General features: G+C 35.5%; 1 protein-coding gene across 1 annotated transcript in view; it reads right to left on the reverse strand.

The window, feature by feature from the left end:
• The window catches only part of plg (plasminogen), a 37,946-nt gene that overhangs the window by 7,272 nt on the left and 7,725 nt on the right, over nt 1-22,949 (reverse strand). Inside the window, exons 5-18 of the mRNA XM_030128410.1 lie at nt 21,487-21,593; nt 21,142-21,256; nt 20,002-20,141; nt 18,527-18,647; nt 16,544-16,662; nt 14,197-14,359; nt 11,455-11,582; nt 10,799-10,958; nt 7,778-7,956; nt 5,026-5,174; nt 4,823-4,916; nt 3,721-3,835; nt 1,352-1,426; nt 1,126-1,266 (exon numbers count right to left, since the gene is read on the reverse strand). Of these exons, the coding sequence (XP_029984270.1) occupies nt 1,126-1,266; nt 1,352-1,426; nt 3,721-3,835; nt 4,823-4,916; nt 5,026-5,174; nt 7,778-7,956; nt 10,799-10,958; nt 11,455-11,582; nt 14,197-14,359; nt 16,544-16,662; nt 18,527-18,647; nt 20,002-20,141; nt 21,142-21,256; nt 21,487-21,593 (1,806 nt within the window). The remainder of the gene's footprint in view (nt 1-1,125; nt 1,267-1,351; nt 1,427-3,720; nt 3,836-4,822; nt 4,917-5,025; nt 5,175-7,777; nt 7,957-10,798; nt 10,959-11,454; nt 11,583-14,196; nt 14,360-16,543; nt 16,663-18,526; nt 18,648-20,001; nt 20,142-21,141; nt 21,257-21,486; nt 21,594-22,949) is intronic.

Consider the following 22,949-nt stretch of genomic DNA (forward strand, 5'->3'; position numbering starts at 1 on the left):
TATTCCACAGTTGAACTCCTTTAAAAGAAATACATCTTTTAATGTCTTTTTTAGCTTTTTGTAACATAAACTTGCATCCATCTCTCAACTCATATTTACTTTCAGACACTATAAAAAACTTTTGCACACAATCTGGTCATGTTTTGTTTTGCTTTAAATATGATTTGCATTGTTTTATAATAAACTGCAGTTTTATACTTTTACTCCTGTATCTACTGTATCTCAGAGGGAATCACTGTACTTTCTACTGTGTGACATTAAGTCTGATGTCTTTAAAAATGCACAAAACTGAAAAAAGCCTGTTTTTCAGACCTCATGAAGAGGTGACTTTTTTTTCATAGAAATGTGGTTCTAACATGATGATCTCTAAGAATATAAAAATGGAAATTAGCACTAGTGCTACAACCTGGCACACTACATCTGTCCTGTTTAAGGCTAATGTATGTTGTGCATTGTCCCTGTCTAGACAGATAGATAGATAGATAGATAGATAGATAGATAGATAGATAGATAGATAGATAGATAGATAGATAGATAGATAGATAGATAGATAGATAGATACATACATACATACATACATACATACATACATACATACATACATACATACATAAATAAAACTAGAAAAGCACTCGGAGAGCGCAGACCTCCCCCAAGGCAGATCAGTGCTGCCACCCCCCCACCCCCCCGGTCACCACCAAACTTTAGTCATTTGTTCCTTGTGCCAGTATCAACATTTCCTGAAATTTTCATCCAAATCTGTCCATAACTTTTTGAGTTATCTTGCACACAGACAGACAGACAGACAGACAGACAGACCAATGCCAGCAACAACAGAACCTCCTTGGCAGATAGTGACTCACTGCTCCCTCTAGTGGTCACATTAATCCCCTGCGCTTCATATCTCTCCAATCCAATACATTTGCATCTTTGGCAGAACTTCGCAGATCTTTATTCTAAACTGATGATAGTTTTAATCCATATTTTAAAGGTATAAATACTACATATCTCCCCCACCCCTTTAACTAAACTTTTGAATGCTGAGTTTTTACTTGACTGTAGCTTTAATACAGTAAATGTCTTGCTAGTTCTTCCAAAGCTGCAGATGGAACCTCCAGTTCTTACTTCTGCAGTTTGAGCAGAGCGATGTCAGCTCCGTTTGGTTCCAGAATCAGTTTTTCCAGACTCCTGACCTGCTTGGACAGCTCATTGGCTTGTTCTCTGTGGATTCCCAGAACCACCATGTAGGCGTTGGGCCTCCTGGACCTGCACAAATGCACATACATGAAGACTTTCTGAAGTGTTTGTGTGGTTGGAGGACTTGAGTTGATACTTGTGTGGTATTTCTGACCTCTCCAGACAGTGTGCAGCTGTAAGAACCCACTGAGGGTGGATCAAAGTTCCACCACAGAAATGAGCTCCGGTACTGGAAGAAACACACACAAGAGGAGTTAAGGTAGGATAGAGTGAACCCAAAAGAGGCTGATCTGTCATTTTAACCCATAAAGACCCAAACATCCACCACAGACCAAAACCATCTACTGATTTAACTGTTTAATATCTAATGGTCCACTAATTCTATCAATAGATGTCAATAATTGGTGTAAAATGTAGTTTTACCTCAATTATTCATAGGATAAAATGTACGAATCTGGTAAAATGAGCATAAAATTAGCAAAATACTTGAAAAATAAGGGGAAAATGACCTGAAAAACCTTGAAATATGGGATAGCAGTGAAGAAATCCTTCTAAATTGAGGAAAAATGGGTAAAGTATTTGAAAAAAAGTAGTCTGTTAACCCTCAAAAACCAAAACCATCTACTGATCTAAACTGTTTAATACCTGTTGATCCATTAATCCTATCAATATATGTCAATAATTGGTGTTAAATGTAGTTTTCAGTTATTCATAGGATAAAATGTACAAATCTGGTAAAAATGAGCATAAAATTAGCAAAATACTTGAAAAATAACGGGGAAATGACCCAAAAAACCTTGAAATATGAGATAAAAGTAAAGAAATCCTTGTAAATTGAGGAAAAATGGGTAAAATATTTGAAAAAAGTAGTCTGTTAACCCTCAAAAACCAAAACCATCTACTGATCTAAACTGTTTAATACCTGTTGATCCACTAATCCTATCAATACATGTCAATAATTGGTGTAAAATGTAGTTTTACCTCAATTATTCATAGGGTAAAATGTGCAAATCTGGTAAAATGAGCATAAAATTAGCAAAATACTTGAAAAATAAGGGGGAAATGACCCAAAAAAACCTTGAAATGTGGGATAATAGTGAAGAAATCCTTCTAAATTGAGGAAAAATGGGTAAAATATTTGAAAAAAAGTAATCTGTTAACGCTTAAAAACCAAAACCATCTGACCACCTGATTTAACTGTTTAATACCTGTTGATCCTCTAATCCTATCAATACATACCAGTAATTGTTGTAAAATACAGTTATTCGTCTTTTCATGGTCATCAGATATGACCATATTTGGATGTTCATAGGCTCCATAGTTACCATGGAAACACCGTCACAAATGACAGTGGATGGAGATGCTTGTTGTATGGTTAGTTTATGATATTTTGTCACTTTTTCTTCAGTTTTCCCTGTTTTGATAAAATAATCTTTGAATTTACTTTTGTTTTTGAACATCTACATGATCAATGAATTAAATATAGGAAAATACCTGATTTTCTCTAAAAAAAAAAAAAAAAAGACAATATAGGATATACAGTTGAAGGACTTTAAAAGTTAAATAAAACATTCAGTCTTTATTCTTATGTAAAAAAAAAATAAATTAAGTCATTGTTATCTGGACGTTCAGAAGCTCCGCAGTTACCATGGAAACACTGTCATCTTCTACAACATTGATTCACCAGTAAAACCCATGGAGTTGGATGAATGACAGTGGATGGACACAGTGGGTTTATGTTCAGTTAATGAGAGATTTGACGAAAAAAGTCACTTGGGTAAAGTTAAACGTAGAGAAAATGTCATTTGGAAGTTGCAAAAATCAATACAAAGCACAAAATGATGAACAAATCGAGCAAAAATTATTAAGAAAATGAACATTATAAAGAAAATAAACTAAATTATTGACAAAATGAACCAAATAATTAAAAGCATGAACATAAAATGAAGGAAAGAGAATACAATTAAGAAGATTTAACAACAAAATAATGCACAAAATTAACAAAAAATTGATGAAATAATCAACGAAATTGTCAAAAAAGCACAAAACCAATAAACAAATGTCATCTTCTACAACACTGATTCACCAGTAAAACCCATAGAGTTGGATCAATGACGGTGGGTTTATATGCAGTTAATGATATATTTGCTGAAAAAGTCATATTTTCTTCAGTTTTCTCTGTTTTTGATATAATAATCCTCAATTTAAATCTGAGCTTTTAGGGACATCTACACAATCAGTGAATTAAATGCAGGAAAGCACGTGAAAACACAAAATACAGAGGACAATATTATAATAAATAAACACAATAAATAATAAATAAGAAAACAAAGATAATTTAAACCAAACTAACCAATGCAATGATATTTATCCCAATATAAAACTATATTCTGACATTAGTCATTACTGTTTTGTATCCCAGAAACATCTGAATTCAACGTGTCCCATTACTTTTGTCCATATAGTGTATTTCTATTTTTCAGTGTTTCATTTCTTTTCTTATATTTCACTAATACTACTCACTTGGTGCGGAGGCTGATTTGCCAGGGCCATGAGTGGGGTTTGGACACACATCCTCCTACGATGCGTCCGAAACAGCGCTTGGGTTTGGTGACGGGGGTCCCACAGTTCATTCCAGCTGAGGATGAAGTTCAGTCACAAATACATACATACAGGCAGGTCTGTAGGTGCTTTTATCATCTGAGCCTCCTACATGCACACAAGTAATTCACAGTATTTGTATATTTAATATTTTATCTAAGTATTTTTTTTTATATATATATTGCCGATGTTTCTCAGTATTTTGTGATATTTTGGGTCTTTGTGGCACATCAAGTGTTTGCTGACGATAAGGTAAGGTAAGATAAGATAGGATAGGATAAGGTAAGATAAGATGAGATGAGATGAGATAAGATAAGGTGAGATAAAATAAGATCAGATAAGATAAGGTGAGATAAGATGAGATACAATAAGGTAAGGTAAGATAAGATAGGATAAGATAAGGGGAGATAAGATGAGATAAGATAAGGTGAGATAAGATAAGATAAGATAAGATAAGATAAGATAAGATAAGATAAGATAAGATAAGATAAGATAAGATAAGATAAGATAAGATAAGATAAGATAAGATGAGATGAGATAAGATAAGATAAGGTGAGATAAAATAAGATAAGGTGAGATAAGATAAGATAAAATAAGATAAGATAAAATAAGGTGGGATAAGATCAGATAAGGTGAGATAAAATAAGATAAGATCAGATAAGGTGAGATAAATAAGATGAGATAAGATAAATCTTTATTGTCATTGTACAGGCCAACTTTCTTTATAAAGTACTTTAAAAACAACATCTATTCTATTCTATTCTATTCTATTCTATTCTATTCTATTCTATTCTACTCTGTTCTATTCTCTTCTATTCTCTTCTACTCTACTCTACTCTCTTCTATTCTCTTCTCTTCTACTCTACTCTACTCTACTCTACTCTACTCTATTCTATTCTATTCTATTCTATGGTGTTGTGGATTCTCATCTCTCATGTTTCATCGTTGACAGTTTCAGTTCCAGACCAGATTACAGTCTGGTGAATCTAAAACCAGTCGTTAGTTGTTTGTAGTGTTGCCGTACCGCAGTCTGGGATCTGACAGTAGTCCCATTTCTTGTTCCTGTCGGTGGTGTAGCACCACGGTCCGTTCACGTCATTATCTGGGTTCCTGCAGCTCTGACGGGCACATGATTCATGATGAACGCTCAGACTTTCACCTGCTTTTTTCTGCGTTAATTCAATCATAAACCACACGAAGCGTCAGAGTGGTGGTGCGTTCACTTACATTTCCCTCCAGACCCTTGTCGGCGTGGGTTTGTGGGGTGAAGCTGTTGTGTTGGTGTGGACTCTGAGCGCTCCAGGCCTGGCAGGTCACGCCCACGATGGTCATGGACGTCGGGCCTCGATACGTAGCTCCGTTCCCAACCTTACAATCTGACGCAACAACAGACAAATGAACTGGAAAGAACATCCACCAGCTGACACTTAAAGGGCTCATACTAATCTAAACCAGGGCTCTCAAACATGCGGCCCGCCAAAGGTTCCAATCTGGTCTGTGGGATGTTTTTGCAAAGTCAAAACTTCCACAGTCTTGAATTGAATTAAGCAAAAAAACAAAAAAAAAAAAATCTCGAATTAAGGAAAAAATGTTGAATTAAGCAAAAAAAATTCAGTAAAGTAAAAAAAAACAATCTTCCATTAAGTAAAAAAATCTTGAATTAAGCAAAAAAAAAATTAAATTTAGCAAAAAATCTTGAATTACACAGATAATCTTGAATTAAGCAAAAAATGTTGAATTAAGCAAAAAAAAAAATCTTCAATTAAGTAAAAAAAAATCTTCAATTAAGTAAAAAAAATCTTCAATTTAGCAAAAAGTCTTCAATTAAGCAAAAAAAATCTTCAATTAAGTAAAAAAAAATTTAATTGAGCAAAAAAAATCTTAAATTTAGCAAAAAAATCTTGAATTAAGCAAAAAAATGTTGAATTGAGCAAAAAATCTTGAATTAAGCAAAAAATCTTCAATTAAGTAAAAAAATCTTCAATTAAGCAAAAAAAATCTTCAATTTAGCAAAAAGTCTTCAATTAAGCAAAACATCTTCAATTAAGCAACAAAATTATGAAAGTTAGCCAAAAATCTCAAATTAAGCAAAAAATGTTGAATTAAGCAAAAAAAAAATCTTCAATTAAGTAAAAAAAATCCTGAATTAAGCAAAAAAATCTTAAATTTAGCAAAAAATCTTGAATGAAGCAGAATATCTTGAATTAAGCAAAAAAAATCTTCAGTTAAGTAAAAAAAATCTTCAATTAAGCAAAAAAATCTTAAATTTAGCAAAAAAATCTTGAATTAAGCAAAAAATCTAGAATTAAGCAAAAAAAAAAAAACTTAAACCAACCACTTAAATTTTTTCCTGTTTTAGTGCAAAAAAATAACATTAAATTATGAAAATATTTACATTTCCAAACTATCCTGTAACAATAAAATATGAATAACCTGATCGAATATGAACAACCTGAAATGTCTAAAGAAAATTCAGCACAATTTGAACTCTTTTCTTCCTGTTCCTCAGTGTTTAGTGTCTTTGTAGATCTGATCCATAATGCACATGGAGAAATGATAAGTTGAGGCAGAATATTGTTAAAATTGCACTGATTTTTCTTACGAAATTTCAGTTTTTTCAGGTTATTCACATCTTTTTTGTCTGGATAGTTTGTAGAAGTAATTTCATAATTTAATGGGTTTTTTTTCTTTACACTAAAACAAAGACAAAAATTTGGAGTTGTCATTACTTATAGGTTATTCTGTTATTATAAATTGCTAGTGACTCACAATAAACGTCATTACATTTTGGGAAAAGTAGGTCAAAGTTCAAATTTTTTGGGAATTTTTTTTTCCATCTTTTTTTTTTTCCATTTACTTATAACAGCCGAGGTTTCACATGTCTATAAACACATCAATTTTGTTTCAATTTACTTCAGACTTGGCACATCTATAGAGGCCATTGATATGACATCAGCACACACATAGACGTGATGACATCAGCTGGATCGATGCCAAAATAAGCTACAATACATGCGAGGGGCGGGGTTTGTTGTACCTGGCACCACTTTTTCTACAGGGTGGGGAAGCAAAATGTACAATATTTTGAGGCAGGGATTGAAAGACAGTGTATGACCAATTAGTTTATTGAAAGTCATGAGAATTTATTTGCCACAAGAAAATGGACATAATAGAAAATGTTTTTATTCTATGTGTCCTCCTTCTTTCTCAATAACTGCCTTCACACGCTTCCTGAAACTTGCGCAAGTGTTCCTCAAATATTGGGGTGACAACTTCTCCCATTCTTCTTTAATAGTATCTTCCAGACTTTCTGGTAATAGTTTTGCTCATAGTCATTCTCTTCTTTCCATTCTAAACAGTCTTTATGGACACTCCAACTATTTTTGAAATCTCCTTTGGTGTGACGAGTGCATTCAGCAAATCACACACTCTTTGACGTTTGCTTTCCTGATTACTCATATGGGCAAAAGTTTCTGAAAAGGTATGGATAATAGTGTTAGGTATGATTATGACATCAGTATATGTTTGGTTTCAAAACAATTGACGTAGTGCCTGCTGAGAAAAAACAACTAAATGTTCATTGTAAATTTTGCTTCCCCACCCTGTATATGTAAACATTTTCATGTAAATTTACTTTTTCATACGAACACAAAGAGAAACATTTGGAATTATCAATATTTATAGGTTCTTATGATAGTATTTTGCTGGTCTGACCCACTTTAGATCATACTGGTCTGTATGTGGAACCTGAACTAAAATAATTTTAACATCCTTGATTGTTAATATCTTCAGTGTAATTTTTGAATTTCATAAATTCATCCCACGGGCCCAGTTGGACTCTGTGGGGGGCTGGTTTTGGCCCACGGGCCGCATGTTTGACACCTGTGACCTATGGTTTTATTTTGATGACTAGTACCAGCTGAGTTAAACCCCCCCAGTCTGAATATTAGCCCCCCAGTGGTACTAGACTGTGCCGTACCTTTGGCGGTGGGGGCCTGTGTGACGGTGGTAGGGGGCTGGGGATTAGGGGCTCGGGTGGTCGCGGGGGCGGAGCATTTCTCCAGGTTACAGTACTCCCAGCGGACAGCGGGGTCCATAGTGTAACACCAGGGGGCTCGGTCTGCATCAGGGTTCCTGCACAGGTTTCTCTTGAGGTCCCTGTTGGGAAGGAAACACCAGACTGTACTTAGAAGTTCAGTTGTTGGATTTTTTTTTTTTACACTTGGATGCTTGAATCTGTTCAAAGTATTTTACTGCCTGAAGGATTAGATTCTCAGATGTTGTGAAATGTGATAGTATGGGGTATTAATCATTTTAGTTAGATTTCAACACTTGGTTTGTGCTGTACAAAGGTTCTGACAGCCTCCTCTACTGTTCTGGAAGAAGTGTGTAGCAACCAATAATATAAGACCTGCCAATAATGGAGTGGATTTGGCCATTTTACATGTAATACAGCCAGTAATGTGAGAACTTCTTGTAGGGGGCGTGGACTTATAGACCTGAAGGGGGCGTGGACTTGTAAACCTGTAGGGGCCGTGGACTTATAGACCTGTAGGGGGCGTGGTCTTATCCACCTGTAGGGGGCGTGGACTTATAGACCTGTAGGGGGCGTGGATTTATAGACCTGTAGGGGGCGTGGACTTATAGACCTGTAGGGAGCGTGGACTTATAGACCTATAGGGGGCGTGGACTTACATACCTGTAGGGGGCGTGGACCTATAGACCTATGGGGGATTGGATTTACAGACCTGTAGGGGGCGTGGACTTATAGACCTATAGGGGGTGTGGACTTACAGACCTGTAGGGGGCGTGGACTTATAGACCTGTAGGGGGCGTGGACTTATAGACCTACAGGGGGCGTGGACTTACAGACCAGTAGGGGGCGTGAACTTACAGACCTGTAGGGGGCGTGGACTTATAGACCTATAGGGGGCGTGGACTTACAGACCTATAGGGGGTGTGGACTTACAGACCAGTAGGTGGCGTGGACTTACAGACCTGTAGGGGGCGTGGACTTACAGACCTGTAGGGGGCATGGACTTATAGATCTATAGGGGGCGTGGACTTATAGACCTACAGGGGGTGTGGACTTACATACCTGTAGGGGGCGTGGACCTATAGACCTATAGGGGGTGTGGACTTACATACCTGAAGACAGCGTGGACTTACATACCTGTAGGGGGCGTGGACTTATAGACCTGTAGGGGGCGTGGACTTATAGACCTGTAGGGGGTGTGGACTTATAGACCTGTAGGGGGCGTGGACTTATAGACCTGTAGGGGGCGTGGACTTATAGACCTGTAGGGGGTGTGGACTTATAGACCTGTAGGGGGCGTGGACTTATAGACCTGTAGGGGGCGTGGACTTATAGACCTGTAGGGGGCGTGGACTTGTAAACCTGTAGGGGCCGTGGACTTATAGACCTGTAGGGGGCGTGGACTTGTAAACCTGTAGGGGCCGTGGACTTATAGACCTGAAGGGGGCGTGGACTTGTAAACCTGTAGGGGCCGTGGACTTATAGACCTGTAGGGGGCGTGGTCTTATCCACCTGTAGGGGGCGTGGACTTATAGACCTGTAGGGGGCGTGGATTTATAGACCTGTAGGGGGCGTGGACTTATAGACCTGTAGGGGGCGTGGATTTATAGACCTGTAGGGGGCGTGGACTTATAGACCTGTAGGGAGCGTGGACTTATAGACCTATAGGGGGTGCGGACTTACATACCTGTAGGGGGCGTGGACCTATAGACCTATGGGGGATTGGATTTACAGACCTGTAGGGGGCGTGGACTTATAGACCTATAGGGGGTGTGGACTTACAGACCTGTAGGGGGCGTGGACTTATAGACCTGTAGGGGGCGTGGACTTATAGACCTACAGGGGGCTTGGACTTACAGACCAGTAGGGGGCGTGAACTTACAGACCTGTAGGGGGCGTGGACTTATAGACCTATAGGGGGCGTGGACTTACAGACCTATAGGGGGTGTGGACTTACAGACCAGTAGGTGGCGTGGACTTACAGACCTGTAGGGGGCGTGGACTTACAGACCTGTAGGGGGCATGGACTTATAGATCTATAGGGGGCGTGGACTTATAGACCTACAGGGGGTGTGGACTTACATACCTGTAGGGGGCGTGGACCTATAGACCTATAGGGGGTGTGGACTTACATACCTGAAGACAGCGTGGACTTACATACCTGTAGGGGGCGTGGACTTATAGACCTATGGGGGATTGGACTTACAGACCTGTAGGGGGCGTGGACTTACAGACCTGTAGGGGGCGTGGACTTATAGACCTATAGGGGGTGTGGACTTACAGACCTGTAGGGGGCATGGACTTATAGACCTGTAGGGGGCGTGGACTTATAGACCTACAGGGGGCGTGGACTTACAGACCTGTAGGGGGCGTGGACTTATAGACCTATAGGGGGCGTGGACTTACAGACCTATAGGGGGTGTGGACTTACAGACCAGTAGGTGGCGTGGACTTACAGACCTGTAGGGGGCGTGGACTTACAGACCTGTAGGGGGCGTGGACTTACAGACCTGTAGGGGGCGTGGACTTACAGACGTGTAGGGGGCATGGACTTATAGATCTATAGGGGGCGTGGACTTATAGACCTATAGGGGGTGTGGACTTACATACCTGTAGGGGGCGTGGACTTATAGACCTATGGGGGATTGGACTTACAGACCTGTAGGGGGCGTGGACTTACAGACCTGAAGGGGGCGTGGACTTACAGACCTGTAGGGGGCGTGGACTTATAGACCTATGGGGGATTGGACTTACAGACCTGTAGGGGGCGTGGACTTACAGACCTGTAGGGGGCGTGGACTTATAGACCTGTAGGGGGCGTGGACTTATAAACCTATAGGGGGTGTGGACTTACATACCTGTAGGGGGCATGGACTTATAGACCTATAGGGGGTGTGGTCTTATCTACCTCCATCTCTGTTCAAGGAATGATTTTCCACTTTCACAAAAAAGTGCTGGACTCACGCGTTGGGGAAGTTCTGGGGGGTCTTTCTGTGGTTGTGGGGGGTCATGGAGCTCCAGGCCTGGCATTTCTTCCCGCTGATGGTCTCGGATGTGACGCCACGGTAACTGGTCCCGTCCCCTTCGTAACAGTCCTCCTCCTCTGGGGGGATAACGGGCTCATCTGCAACAAGACGCAGGAATCCAGGAAATGATGGATGAGATTTATGTCGTAGCATCAGTTTATGGAAAGAGAGAAAAGACGAAAGACGAAAAATATATCACATCTAAAAGTAATGAAAAAATAACTATAACATCTCAAAATGTCATTACATATTTTGAACTTGACATTCGTAATTTAGAATTTGTTGTAAATTTGATCATTTTATTTGGAAAATTTCATATACACAAAACTAAATATACCAAAACACGCAAATTTTAAATTCTTCCTGATGGAATTTAAAAAATATATAAAATAAATATATAAAAAAGCACTAGCACCCTGGCAATAACGAATTCTTTAAAATAGACTGAACTCTCTGATGTATTTATTTATTTATTTATTGTTAAATATGTTGTTGTTTTTTTTGTTTGATGTTTGGTTGTTAATTGGACTCTTTGACGTTCATCTGCGTCTGTTTGAAACCTCTGTCTGTCGTAGCGTCGTTCTTCCGTCCTACCTTCAGGTCCGTGTGCGTTGTCACAGGTGGGTATGTTGCAGTATTCCCAGCGGGTGTTGGAGTCAGTCGTGTAACACCAGGGCCTCCTCTCGTTGTCAGGGTTACGGCAGTGATTACTGTCCAGGGCTCTGACACAGACGAGAAAGAGACGAGAAAGCACAGTGAGATATGGATTTATGCAGCAGTGGAGGGTAACTAAGTACTTTTACTCGAGTATTTAGACTTTCATTGAGTATGCAAGTCTACATTAAGTCTGATAGAATTACACAAAAATATTTACAAACTATCCTTTCACAATAAAATGTGAAAAACTTGGACAAATATGAACAACCTGGAATGTGTTCAGAAAAATAAGTGTAATTTTAACAATATTCTGCCTGTTATTAAATGTTTTGTGTATTTGTGGATTAAATAGAAGTATAGTGGATGGAATAGTCATCATATGGTCTTATAACTGTTTAGATCAGGGGTGTCAAACATACGACCCATGGGTCAAAACCAGTTAGGATGAAACTGTGAAAAGCAAAAATTCCACTGAAGATAATAATAATAATTTTAGTTCAGTTTCCTCATACAGACTAATCTGATCTGTAATATAATACTATCATTATAATCTATAAATAATGACAAATCCAAAATTTTCTCATTGTTTTAGTGTAAAAAAGATAAAATTGCATGAAGATATTTACATTTACAAACTATCCTTTCACAATAAAATGCGAAAAACTTGAACAAATATGAAAAGCCTGGACTTTCTTAAGAAAAATAAGTGCAATTTTAACAATATTCTGCCTGTTATTAAATGTTTTGTGTATTTGGAGGTTAAATAGAAGTATAATGGATGGAATAGTCATCATATGGTCTTATAACTGTTTAGATCAGGGGTGTCAAACATACGACCCAGGATGAAACTGAAAAGCAAAAATTCCACTGACGATAATAATAATCATTTTAGTTCAGTTTCCACATACAGACTAATCTGATCTGTAATATAATACTATCATTATAATCTATAAATAATGACAATTCCAAATTTGAGTGTAAAAAAAAAGGTCAAATTACATGAAAATATTTACATTTACAAACTGTCCTGTCACAATAAAATGTGAAAAACCTGGACTTTCTTAAGAAAAATAAGTGTAATTTTAACAATATTCTGCCTGTTATTAAATGTTTTGTGTATTTGTAGATCCACTGTGATCTGTAAGTTGTAATATACAGTCACGGAAAAAATTATTAGACCATCAAAGGTCATCAAAAACAATAGTTACGTAATCCAGTCCTAACTCCTGTGTGTGTCATGTGACTAAAACAGACAGAAAAGAAAACATGGAATGTCTGAAAGCACTGTTTTTGTCAGTACAATGACATAGATATTATGGAAGAACTGAAGTGATTTTGGTTTTTATCAAGAAAACATGTTAAATGGATAGATATCAGCTCTGAAATTAAACTACTATGAGCTATTTTTGTTGTTATCATTATATTTGTCCAAACACATGGACCTTTAGTTGGACCAGGCATTAAAATGAACAAGAAATTGAAGAAAACAAGAGTGGTGTAATAATTTTTTTGACGACTGTACATGTATATGTGATAAACTGAGGCAGAATATTGTTAAATTGCACTTATTTTTCTCACGAAATTTCAGGTTGTTTGATGTTGTTCCTGTCACTCACTTTTTTTAGTTCATAGAAGTAAACTTTTTCATCATGTAATTTGACTTTTTTTCTCTCTAAAACATCGAAAAAAGTTTATATTTGTCATTATTATGTTATTATTTTTACTTGAGATCATATTGAGCTGAATGTGGAAGCCCTGCTTTTAGGTTTTTCATGGACAGCTCTTATTTATAATGAGTATTTTTACTTTGTAATGTTGTTACTTGGTTGTCTAAGTTTCTGTCTCTGGTTTAGTGAACTCATTTCTTGACCTTTTGTGACCACATGGGGGCAGAAGAAGCCCATGATGAACTGAAGTTTACAGACTTAGTTGTAGATGTTGTACTTGTTGAAGCTGTCGTGGGTCATTTTGGGGTTTTTTTTAAATATTTTTTATTAGTGATAGTTAACAAGACATCTTGGACAGAAGAACAACAACAACACATAAACAAAGGGAAAATCAAACAAATAAACAAACCAAAAACAACCACAACGACAACATCATATTAAAATGAAAAAAGATAATAAATGTAAAGAGCAGCTAAACGATATAGGCTGATTAGGGGCGATAGGGAAAAGGGGAAGAGGGGAGTGTGAATGAAAGTGAGAAAGAGAGAGGGGGGAGTGAGGGGGGAAAGAATTATTTATTCTTTTTTTTTTTTTTTAATGTATTAATTGTTTGTAATATAAATAGTATTTGTCCATTTGTCCCTTTGTCTTTCCTCCTGAATGTCTTTGAATTCATGATCATGTTGTGACATCACAGCCAACACTGCCTCTGATTGGCCGGCCCTGGCACCATTCCAATGCTTCACAGATGTGCAATCATTACTCTTGTAATAATGATAATAACAACAACAGAAAAATATATAATAATAATAATAATAATACCAATAGTCTAATTTGCTAGTATTATTATGTAGCGGCAGAGGCAGCCACAATACAACTATGGGTTAAATAATTCAATCTTTGTAATAATATATTTGCATCAGTTACTGTCAGTGTGAGTTTATATGAATGAATTTAAATGGGTCTTTTTGGACGTCTTGTGTTGTGTTGTGTTGGTTTTTGGACTACTCACTTGCAGGGGTAGTTGTCGGGGGTGCGGTTGTGTTTATGTGGCGTTTGAGCCGACCAGCTCTGGCAGGTTTTTCCAGACTCTGTCACAGAAATGGTGCCTCGGTACGACGTTCCCTCCCCAGAGGCACAGGTCAACTCTGGGACGATGGTGGGAGGTTCAGCGTCTAAGGACAGATGGACAAAAATGTGGAGTACCAGTAGCTTTTCACTGAAAACAATAAGCTTTTATACGCTTTCTTTTTGACTTCTGTGACAAATGTATAGAATAGAACAGAATCTTTATGTGTCATATGACACTGACAAAGACAATGATCGTGAAATGGGAGCTGAGACACACCCTGACTGTGCAAAAAACAGGTGTAAATAAAATTTAAAAAAAAATAAAAATTGACATCTTTGATATAAATAATAGTAAAAATAACAATAGAAGAAAAAAATACAATATACAAAAAACAATATGCATCACCCAGTCAAAGCTTGATCTTAAAGTGGTTCTAGTATTGATGTTCTGAACTCTGAACCAGAATCAGAATTTATTTGTACTTACAGTACAGCGAGATTAAAAGCTAATGTTAAAGTGCAATCCTATAAAACAATAAAAGTAACAATGGACAATTAACCCTTTCATGCATAAGTCACTCCAGTGGACAGTTCTTCTCCAGCTGTTCTCTTGTATATTCATGGGTTTAGTTGTTTTAGTTCCATATCAGCCGACACAGTGGACACTTACGCATCATCTCATATCCAGACATTCAGATCATTACTGTAACTTTGCTGTTCTTGATAAACCTGATCTGCACTAACATGTTTGAGTGTAAATCAATTGTTATTTATTAGACAAGAAGGTTTTTTTTTTGCACATTAACTCAATGAAGTGAGGAATTAATAGCATTAGAATATGTTAAAATGTGAGACGACATCAGATTAGCAGCATTAAACATGTTTTTATTTCATTGTTTTCATATCCCTCTCTGATATTGGGTTTTAAACACGTTTCTTTACTTCAAAAATTAAATGCATGGATATTTTTGTAACTCCACAGAAAAAAACAAAACAAACTTGATCGCATTGTTTTTTTCATGCCTAAGGAGGAATAAAAACACGGAATTAATGCATGAAAGGGTTAAAATGTGACCGCATAAAACAATAACAGAAACAATAAACAATTTGAGTAAAGTGACAGTGCAAGTGCATGATGGTGAATAAATACAATAAACAGCAGGGGTCAGTCTGGAACCAGAACATATTTAGAACCAAAACCACCAACAAATCAACCCTATGTTTCCACAGACTGAATCAGACACTGAATAAAAAATAAAGTTTATTGTTTCAGCACATTTACATTATGGATTTATCAAATTCTATTCAAAAACTAAAATTCACAGATGCTTATTTTAACAGTTGCTCAAAATAACACTGTCTTATAATCTTCATGTGCTGCATCAGCTGATAGTTTACATTATAGCTCTGTTAGCTTAGCTCTGTTAGCTTAGTTCTGTTAGCTTAGCTCAGCTCTGTTAGCTTAGTTCTGTTAGCTTAGCTCTGTTCGCTTAGCTCTGTTAGCTTAGTTCTGTTAGCTTAGCTCTGTTAGCTTAGTTCTGTTAGCTTAGCTCTGTTAGCTTAGTTCTGTTAGCTTAGTTCTGTTAGCTTAGCTCTGTTAGCTTAGTTCTGTTAGCTTAGCTCTGTTAGCTTAGTTCTGTTAGCTTAGCTCTGATTTCAGACTGAAAACAGCCACAGTAAAACCACTAATCCCCTGTTTTCTGCACAGTTTTGAGTCAGTTTGTAGCCTCTTAAGCTCAGTTGTCCCCGGTACTTGAGGCAGCCACAGTTCCGTCTATGTTGCCATGGTAACGCTGCATGCCTCTTGTAGTAAAATGCACATTCTACACATCTATCTGACTACAAGAACTAAAAACGCAACAAAACCCAGTGTCAGAAAACAGAACACAATCCAAACAAGTCCTTAAATGGACAAATATTAGAACCGGTCTAACAGTCTGAGACCAGCGTATGTCAGGAATCATTAAATAAAACAGAATAATTAAACAAACTGTGCAAGCTAACACTAAGCTAACACTAAACAGATCCACCAGTACAAGGATTATGTCTCTGCCGATAAAACTCACTGAACAAGACAAGGACGAGCAAAAATAAAGCTCACATTATGAGGAGATGTTTTATTTTTGCCGTTTTCTGATCATTACTTGGTTTTATATGAATGAAGCTTCTACCATTGGCTAATCCATTGTTTTGTGTTACTTTGAAATGGTTCCCACTGGAAACAAACGCCCAGGGTTTAACATGTTTGAATATTTTTAAGTAGAAATCGTTGATAATGTACTACGTACTGCATCGTGGTATGGCGCAGAAGTCCCATCGTTTGGAGGGGCTGGTGGTGAAGCACCATGGTCTGGGGTCTCCGTCAGGGTTCCGACAGTAGTTCTCCTCAAGATACTTCTCTGGAAGGCTGGAACAAACAGAAAAACTACAGTTACCCCTCTGTGGACTAGCATTAAAACAGGCCGAAGTGTCTTTATGTTGATTTTGCAATAAAGGTGTCAGAAAATTTGCCAATTCTTTTTTCTAGAAGAATTTAACTTTCAATATCTGGTCATTAATTCTCATTATTATATGTAATAAATGCTTAAAAAAGTGTTATAGCAAAAATTAAAAAAAAAAAAAAACAGACTTAAAATCATATTCATTATGAAAAACACCTGTAAATGTTCATTAAAATCAAACTTTATGAGATTATAGAAAGAAACTTTCAGCTAATTTACATGTGCTAAAACATTTTTGTTTGTCTAGATCAGGGGTGTCAAACTCATTTTAGTTCAGGGGCCACATTCAGCCCAAATGGATCTCCAGTGGGCCAGACCAGTAAAACAATAGCATAATAACCTGTAAATAATGACAACTCCAAATTTTTCTCTTTGTTTCAGTGCATTCAAAATCAAATTAAGAAAATGTGAATATTCACAAACTATCAAAACAAAAATGATGTGAATAACCTGAAAAAAAAGAAATTTATTGTGAAAGATAAACGCAATTTTAACAATATTACACCTCAACTTAGCATTTATACATGCATATTACAGATTGGATCTACAAAGGCGACAAAATATTTAATAACAGGAAGTTAATGTTAATGTTAAAATTTCACTTTTCAGGTTTCAGGTTTTTCACATTCAGGATAGTTTGTAAATATTTATATTTTCATAAATTAATGTAAGTTTTTACTCTAAAACAAAGAGGAAAATTTGTTGTTGTCATTATTTAGAGGTGTAATGTAATATTATATTTTTCACATTAAACTAAGAAAATTTGGAATCATTATTTATAGGTTATTATGCTGTTATTTTAGTTGAGAACACATTGGTCTGTATGTGGAACCTGAACTAAAACGACTTCAACATTTTTGTGAATATCTTCAGTGTAATTTTTGCGCTTTGTAAATTCATCCCATGGCCCGGACTGGAACCTTTGGCGGGCCGGTTTTGGCCCCCGGGCCGCATGTTTGACCCCCCTGGTCTAGATTATTCTGTGTCTATGTTCCAGTTTCTTATTTTTTATTATTTCTAGTCATTTTGATCCTGTGTGATAGTCTGTGTTCACTTTCTGTCTAGTTTGTTTGTTTGTTTGTTTATTTTGAATATAACATTAAAACCTAACTACAAAAGGATTGATATAAAAAGAAATTCAAACATTCAAAAAAGAGCGGATTTAGTTTTAATTTATAATCTCCCTCCCCATCCTTCTACCTACGCTAAATTCCTGTAGTTGTAGACAGAGCCCCTCATTTCACTGACTCAAACATCCATCATCTGATTCTTTTACAGTCATGGCATCTCTTACTGCCCTGGGTTGCTCTCTGCATATATATGTACATATATTTATATAAATATACATACAGTTATATAATATTTACACCTAAAATACAACTATCATTGAACTATACAAACTGGAAAATCCAGATAAAAACAGTTTTTTTTTAAAAAGGCAGGAAAAAAACCCATCTAAACTCATCTAAAACATAACAAATCACACTAGTAGAACACTCCAAAGCAGCACTATCACTATTATATACAATTATTTACAAGAATTCACGGCTAAAACTTCACTAACATGCTGCTAAAAGTAATACAAATTTTCCATCTCTCTCTCACCGACTGCCCTCTGCTGCTCTCTGCTCCGCCCACTTCCGCCCCTCCCCCTCTACCCTAATGTGTTATGTATCAACGGACAGCTCTGAACCTCAGCTTTCAGATGCTGTTTCTTTCAACAGTGCATACAGTTTGTGGTTTTGTGGTTTTGTTGTGATGTTGTCTCACGCGCTGGGGATATATCCGTGGTTGTGAGGTTTCTGGGAGTCCCAGCGTTGACAGGTGAAGCCGTTCTCTGTGGTGGAGATCCTCCCTCTGTAGTCTTCACCGCTGCAGTATATACACTCGTCTGTACAGGAACACACAGCAGGTCATCAGTACTGAGCTGGTTTAGTGTGGATGTGCAGTTAAACGAAAAACCGCAAATATGACCGATAATTACAACATACAGACAAATAAAAGTATGTGAAAGTAAAGACACAAAATAAAATAAAAAAGCTGGCCCTTAGTTTAACAGAAAATACCCAACACTTTCATTATGAAGAATATAAGAATAAGAATATACAAGAGTATAAGATGTGAAAAAAAAATAAAAATATTATATTTCCCGATGGTGGGATAATTTAAGTCTTATCTTATCTCATTGTATTGTGTCGTATCTTTTATCTCTATATTTCTTACTTTAATTTGTTATTTTTTACTTAAATAATTCCATCGTATCTTGCCTTATTTGATATTTATTTGATCTCTATATTTCTTACTTGAGTTTCTTAATTTTAACATTTATATCTCTATGGTGCTTTAACACTGCAATCTTATCTTATCTTATCTTATCTTATCTTATCTTATCTTATCTTATCTTATCTTATCTTATTTTACCTTATTGGATCCTATTTTATCTTATCTTATACTATTTTATTTTATCTTATCCTATTTTATTTTATCTTATTTTATCCTGTCTTATCTTAAATATTTTATTTTATCTTTTCGTATCCTATTTTATCTTATCGTATCCTATCTTATCTTATCTTGTCCCGCTTTAGTGGCAGATGTCCATTTTGAGTTTGACCTAAATGACACATAAGAAGTATAAGTAATTCAAAATGGAGTTAAAATTAAAATTATGTATGAAAGATACAGAAATAAATGAACCAGAAAATGTCATTACCTCTTACTGCTTCATTTTATCTTCCTAATTATGGAAACTGCTTTAAAAATGCTTTAATACATTTTCAAACATAAATGTTATATTTATGAAGTGAGACATTTACTGCATTACATTGTACTGGGATGTTGTAATATTTACATATATATTTAAATATACACATTTCTATGGGATTTGAGTAATTTTAAAGAAATTAAAGTAATTTTTGTACCAGTTGTTTACCTAAAAAAAAGCCTCCATAAGGATTTTTCAGACACATTAAATAAAGTTTGAGGTGAGATTCATCCACTTCTACCTGGGATTTTTATCATAAATGAGTGTAAATGGAAAAGACTCTATTTTCATTCTAATAAAGTGCAACTGTGCATTTATTTATGTTCTTATACTTGTGGATTTTTGTCTTTTTACATCGTTGCACACTGTATTATATTCCACAGTTGCACTACGTCGTAAAAACAAAGAATTTACCTGTGTTTTTGCTCCTTTATCTCCCCCATTGATTGATTAATTGATTGGTTTTTAAATCAGGTGAGCCTACCGGTGCAGTTGGGGATGTTGCAGTGCTCCCAGCGGGTGTTGGGGTTGGTGGTGTAACACCAAGGTCCTCCACTGTCTCCGTCAGGGTTTCTGCAGAAGTTGGACTCCAGATCTGCTAGAGGATGGCTTTGGGGTGTGATGCTGCAGCAGAACCAGGTTAACATGAGTGAAAACGAAGACTAAAACGCACAGTAGCAATGGAAAAATACAAAAAAACAACACGAGAAACTAAGAAAAATCATATTATTATCATAATAAGATAAGATAAGAAAATTGCAGCATTACAGCATCATAGAGATAATAATGTTAAAATTAAGGACTAACGTAAGAAATATGAAAAGAAATATAATATAAAAGTATTTTTCAAAAAAAGTAAAAATATAAAAAAAATAAGATAATGTCCAATAAAAATGTATAGAAAAATATATGTAAAAAAATAATTGTATGAAAACTACTATTACTACTTCTCATAATAATAATAATAATAATAATAATAATAATAATAATAATGGTATTAACTCTACAGATGGATGAATGAACATTCCCTAAAATCAAATAAAGCATATACTTGATATAAAATAAGAAATATAAGATATTATATACATATTATTAACAAACAATAATTTTGGTTTGCCAAGTTGAGAAATAGATATTGATTTTTATAGCAATATATATATATATATATATATATATATATATATATATATATATATATATATATATATATATATATATATATATATATAAATGTGTGTGTGTGTGTGTGTGCTGAAATGATCTAAAATCTAATAAAAAAGATAAGATAAGATAAGAAAATTGCAGCATTACAGCATCATAGGGATAGTAATGTTAAAATCAAGGACTAACATAAGAAATACAAAAAGAAATGTAATATAAAAGTATTTTTCAAAAAAGGAAAAACATAAAGAAGGTAACATTCAATAAAACAGTACAGAAAACATATATATAAAAAAATAATAGTATGACTACTACTACTACTACTACTACTACTACTACTACTACTACTAATAATAATAATAATAATGATAATAGTAATAACTGTATTAACTCTACATTAACTCTACAGGTGGATAAATAAATATTCTTTAGAATCAGTTCAAGCCTATATTTGAGTCCATACTTGGGTCTGTGAGGAAAGCTGGAGGCCCATTTCTGACAGGTCTTTCCTGTTTTTGTTCTGGTCTTTGTTCCTCTGTAGTCTCTTCCTATTCCATTTACACATTCCAGAAGGTATACTGTCAAATAAAACACACACACATCATCAGGATCCTTCAGTGCATTAATATGATTATAATCCACAGTCAATCATTCTCAAGTTCTCCTTCACCCCCCCCCCCCCCCCAAAAAAAAAAAAAAAAACCTCTTCTGTTTACAGACCCAGAACAAAAATCCCAGATAATGTAACAAAAGCTAAACATTAACCACAGGCAGCACAAACAGCAGGATGTGGTTGACTTTAACGTACAGTCTTTTTCATATAAAGATGTGCTGCTTCTGCGTAGGACGCTCTCTGTTTTAGAGTTCGCCGCCGCCGTCCAGCACTCCTGGTCCTTTTCAATATAAATGAACGACCTGTGAAAACAACAGTCAGCGTTAAATACAAAAGATTATAGATTTATTTCAAACAGAAGTAGGAATAATAATGTAAAGGTGAACAAAAAGCAAATTTAACCCATAAAGACTCAAACATCCACCACAGACCAGAACCATCTACTGATTTAACTGTTTAATAACTAATGATCCACTAATTTATCAATACATGTGAATAACTGGTGTAAAATACAGTTCTTCATCTTTTCATGGTCATCAGATATGACCCATTTGGACGTTCAGAGGCTCCGTAGTTACCATGGAAACACCGTCATCTACAACATTGGAGTTTATGTTCAGTTAATGATAGATTTGACTGAAAAAGTCACTTGGGTAAAGTTAAATGTAGAGAAAATATCATTTGGAAGTTGCAACAGTCAATACAAATTCCCAAAATGGTGAACAAATTGAACAAAATTATCAAGAAAATGAACATAATAAAGAACAAAATTAATGAAAAAATGAACCAAATAATTAAAAGAATGAATATAAAAGGAAGAAAAGAGAATAAAGTTAAGATTTATCAAAATCATGTGCAAAATTAACAAAAAACTGTTGTAATAATCAACAAAATTGTCAAAAAGGCACAAAAAAAAAACAATAAATAAATGTTCTTTGGCTTCTACAACATTGATTATTCATTTATTCTTTTGTTTTTGTTGTATTGGTCATTTCTTTCCTGTTACTTTTAATTATTCATAGCAACTATTACACACAAAAATGTCATTTTAGTTCAGGTTCTACATTCAACTCAATTCAATCTCAAGTGGATCAGACCAGTAAAATACTATCAGAATAAACTAGAAATAATGACAACTCCACATTTTGCCCTTTGTTTGAGTGTAAAAAAGTAAAATTACATGAAAATATTAACATTTACAAACTTTTTTTTAACACAACACACGAATAACCCGAACAAATATGAACAATATGAAACATCTTAAGAGAATTAAGTGTAATTTTACCAATATTCTGTCTGTTATTAAATGTTTAGTGTCTTTGTAGATCCACTGTGATCTGTACGTTATAACGCACATGTGTAAATGATAAACTGAGGCAGAATATTGTTAAAATTCACTTATTTTTCATCAGAAATTTCAGCTTATTCACATTTTTTAAAGGATAGTTTGTAGCTGCAAACATTTTCATATTCAAATTCTACTTTTTTTGCTCTAAAATGTAGAGAAAAGTTTGGAGTTATGATTATTTCTAGGTTATTATGTGAATATTTTACTTGACATCATATCAGGCTGAATGTGGAACCTGAATTAAATAAGTTTTCAGCCGTGTATATGTATGTGTATCATTAGTCTCTTTTCCATTGGACGTCTGCGTTAA

This window comes from Sphaeramia orbicularis, chromosome 24 (genome assembly GCF_902148855.1).
Source record: "Sphaeramia orbicularis chromosome 24, fSphaOr1.1, whole genome shotgun sequence".
Taxonomy (NCBI): Eukaryota; Metazoa; Chordata; class Actinopteri; order Kurtiformes; family Apogonidae; genus Sphaeramia; species Sphaeramia orbicularis.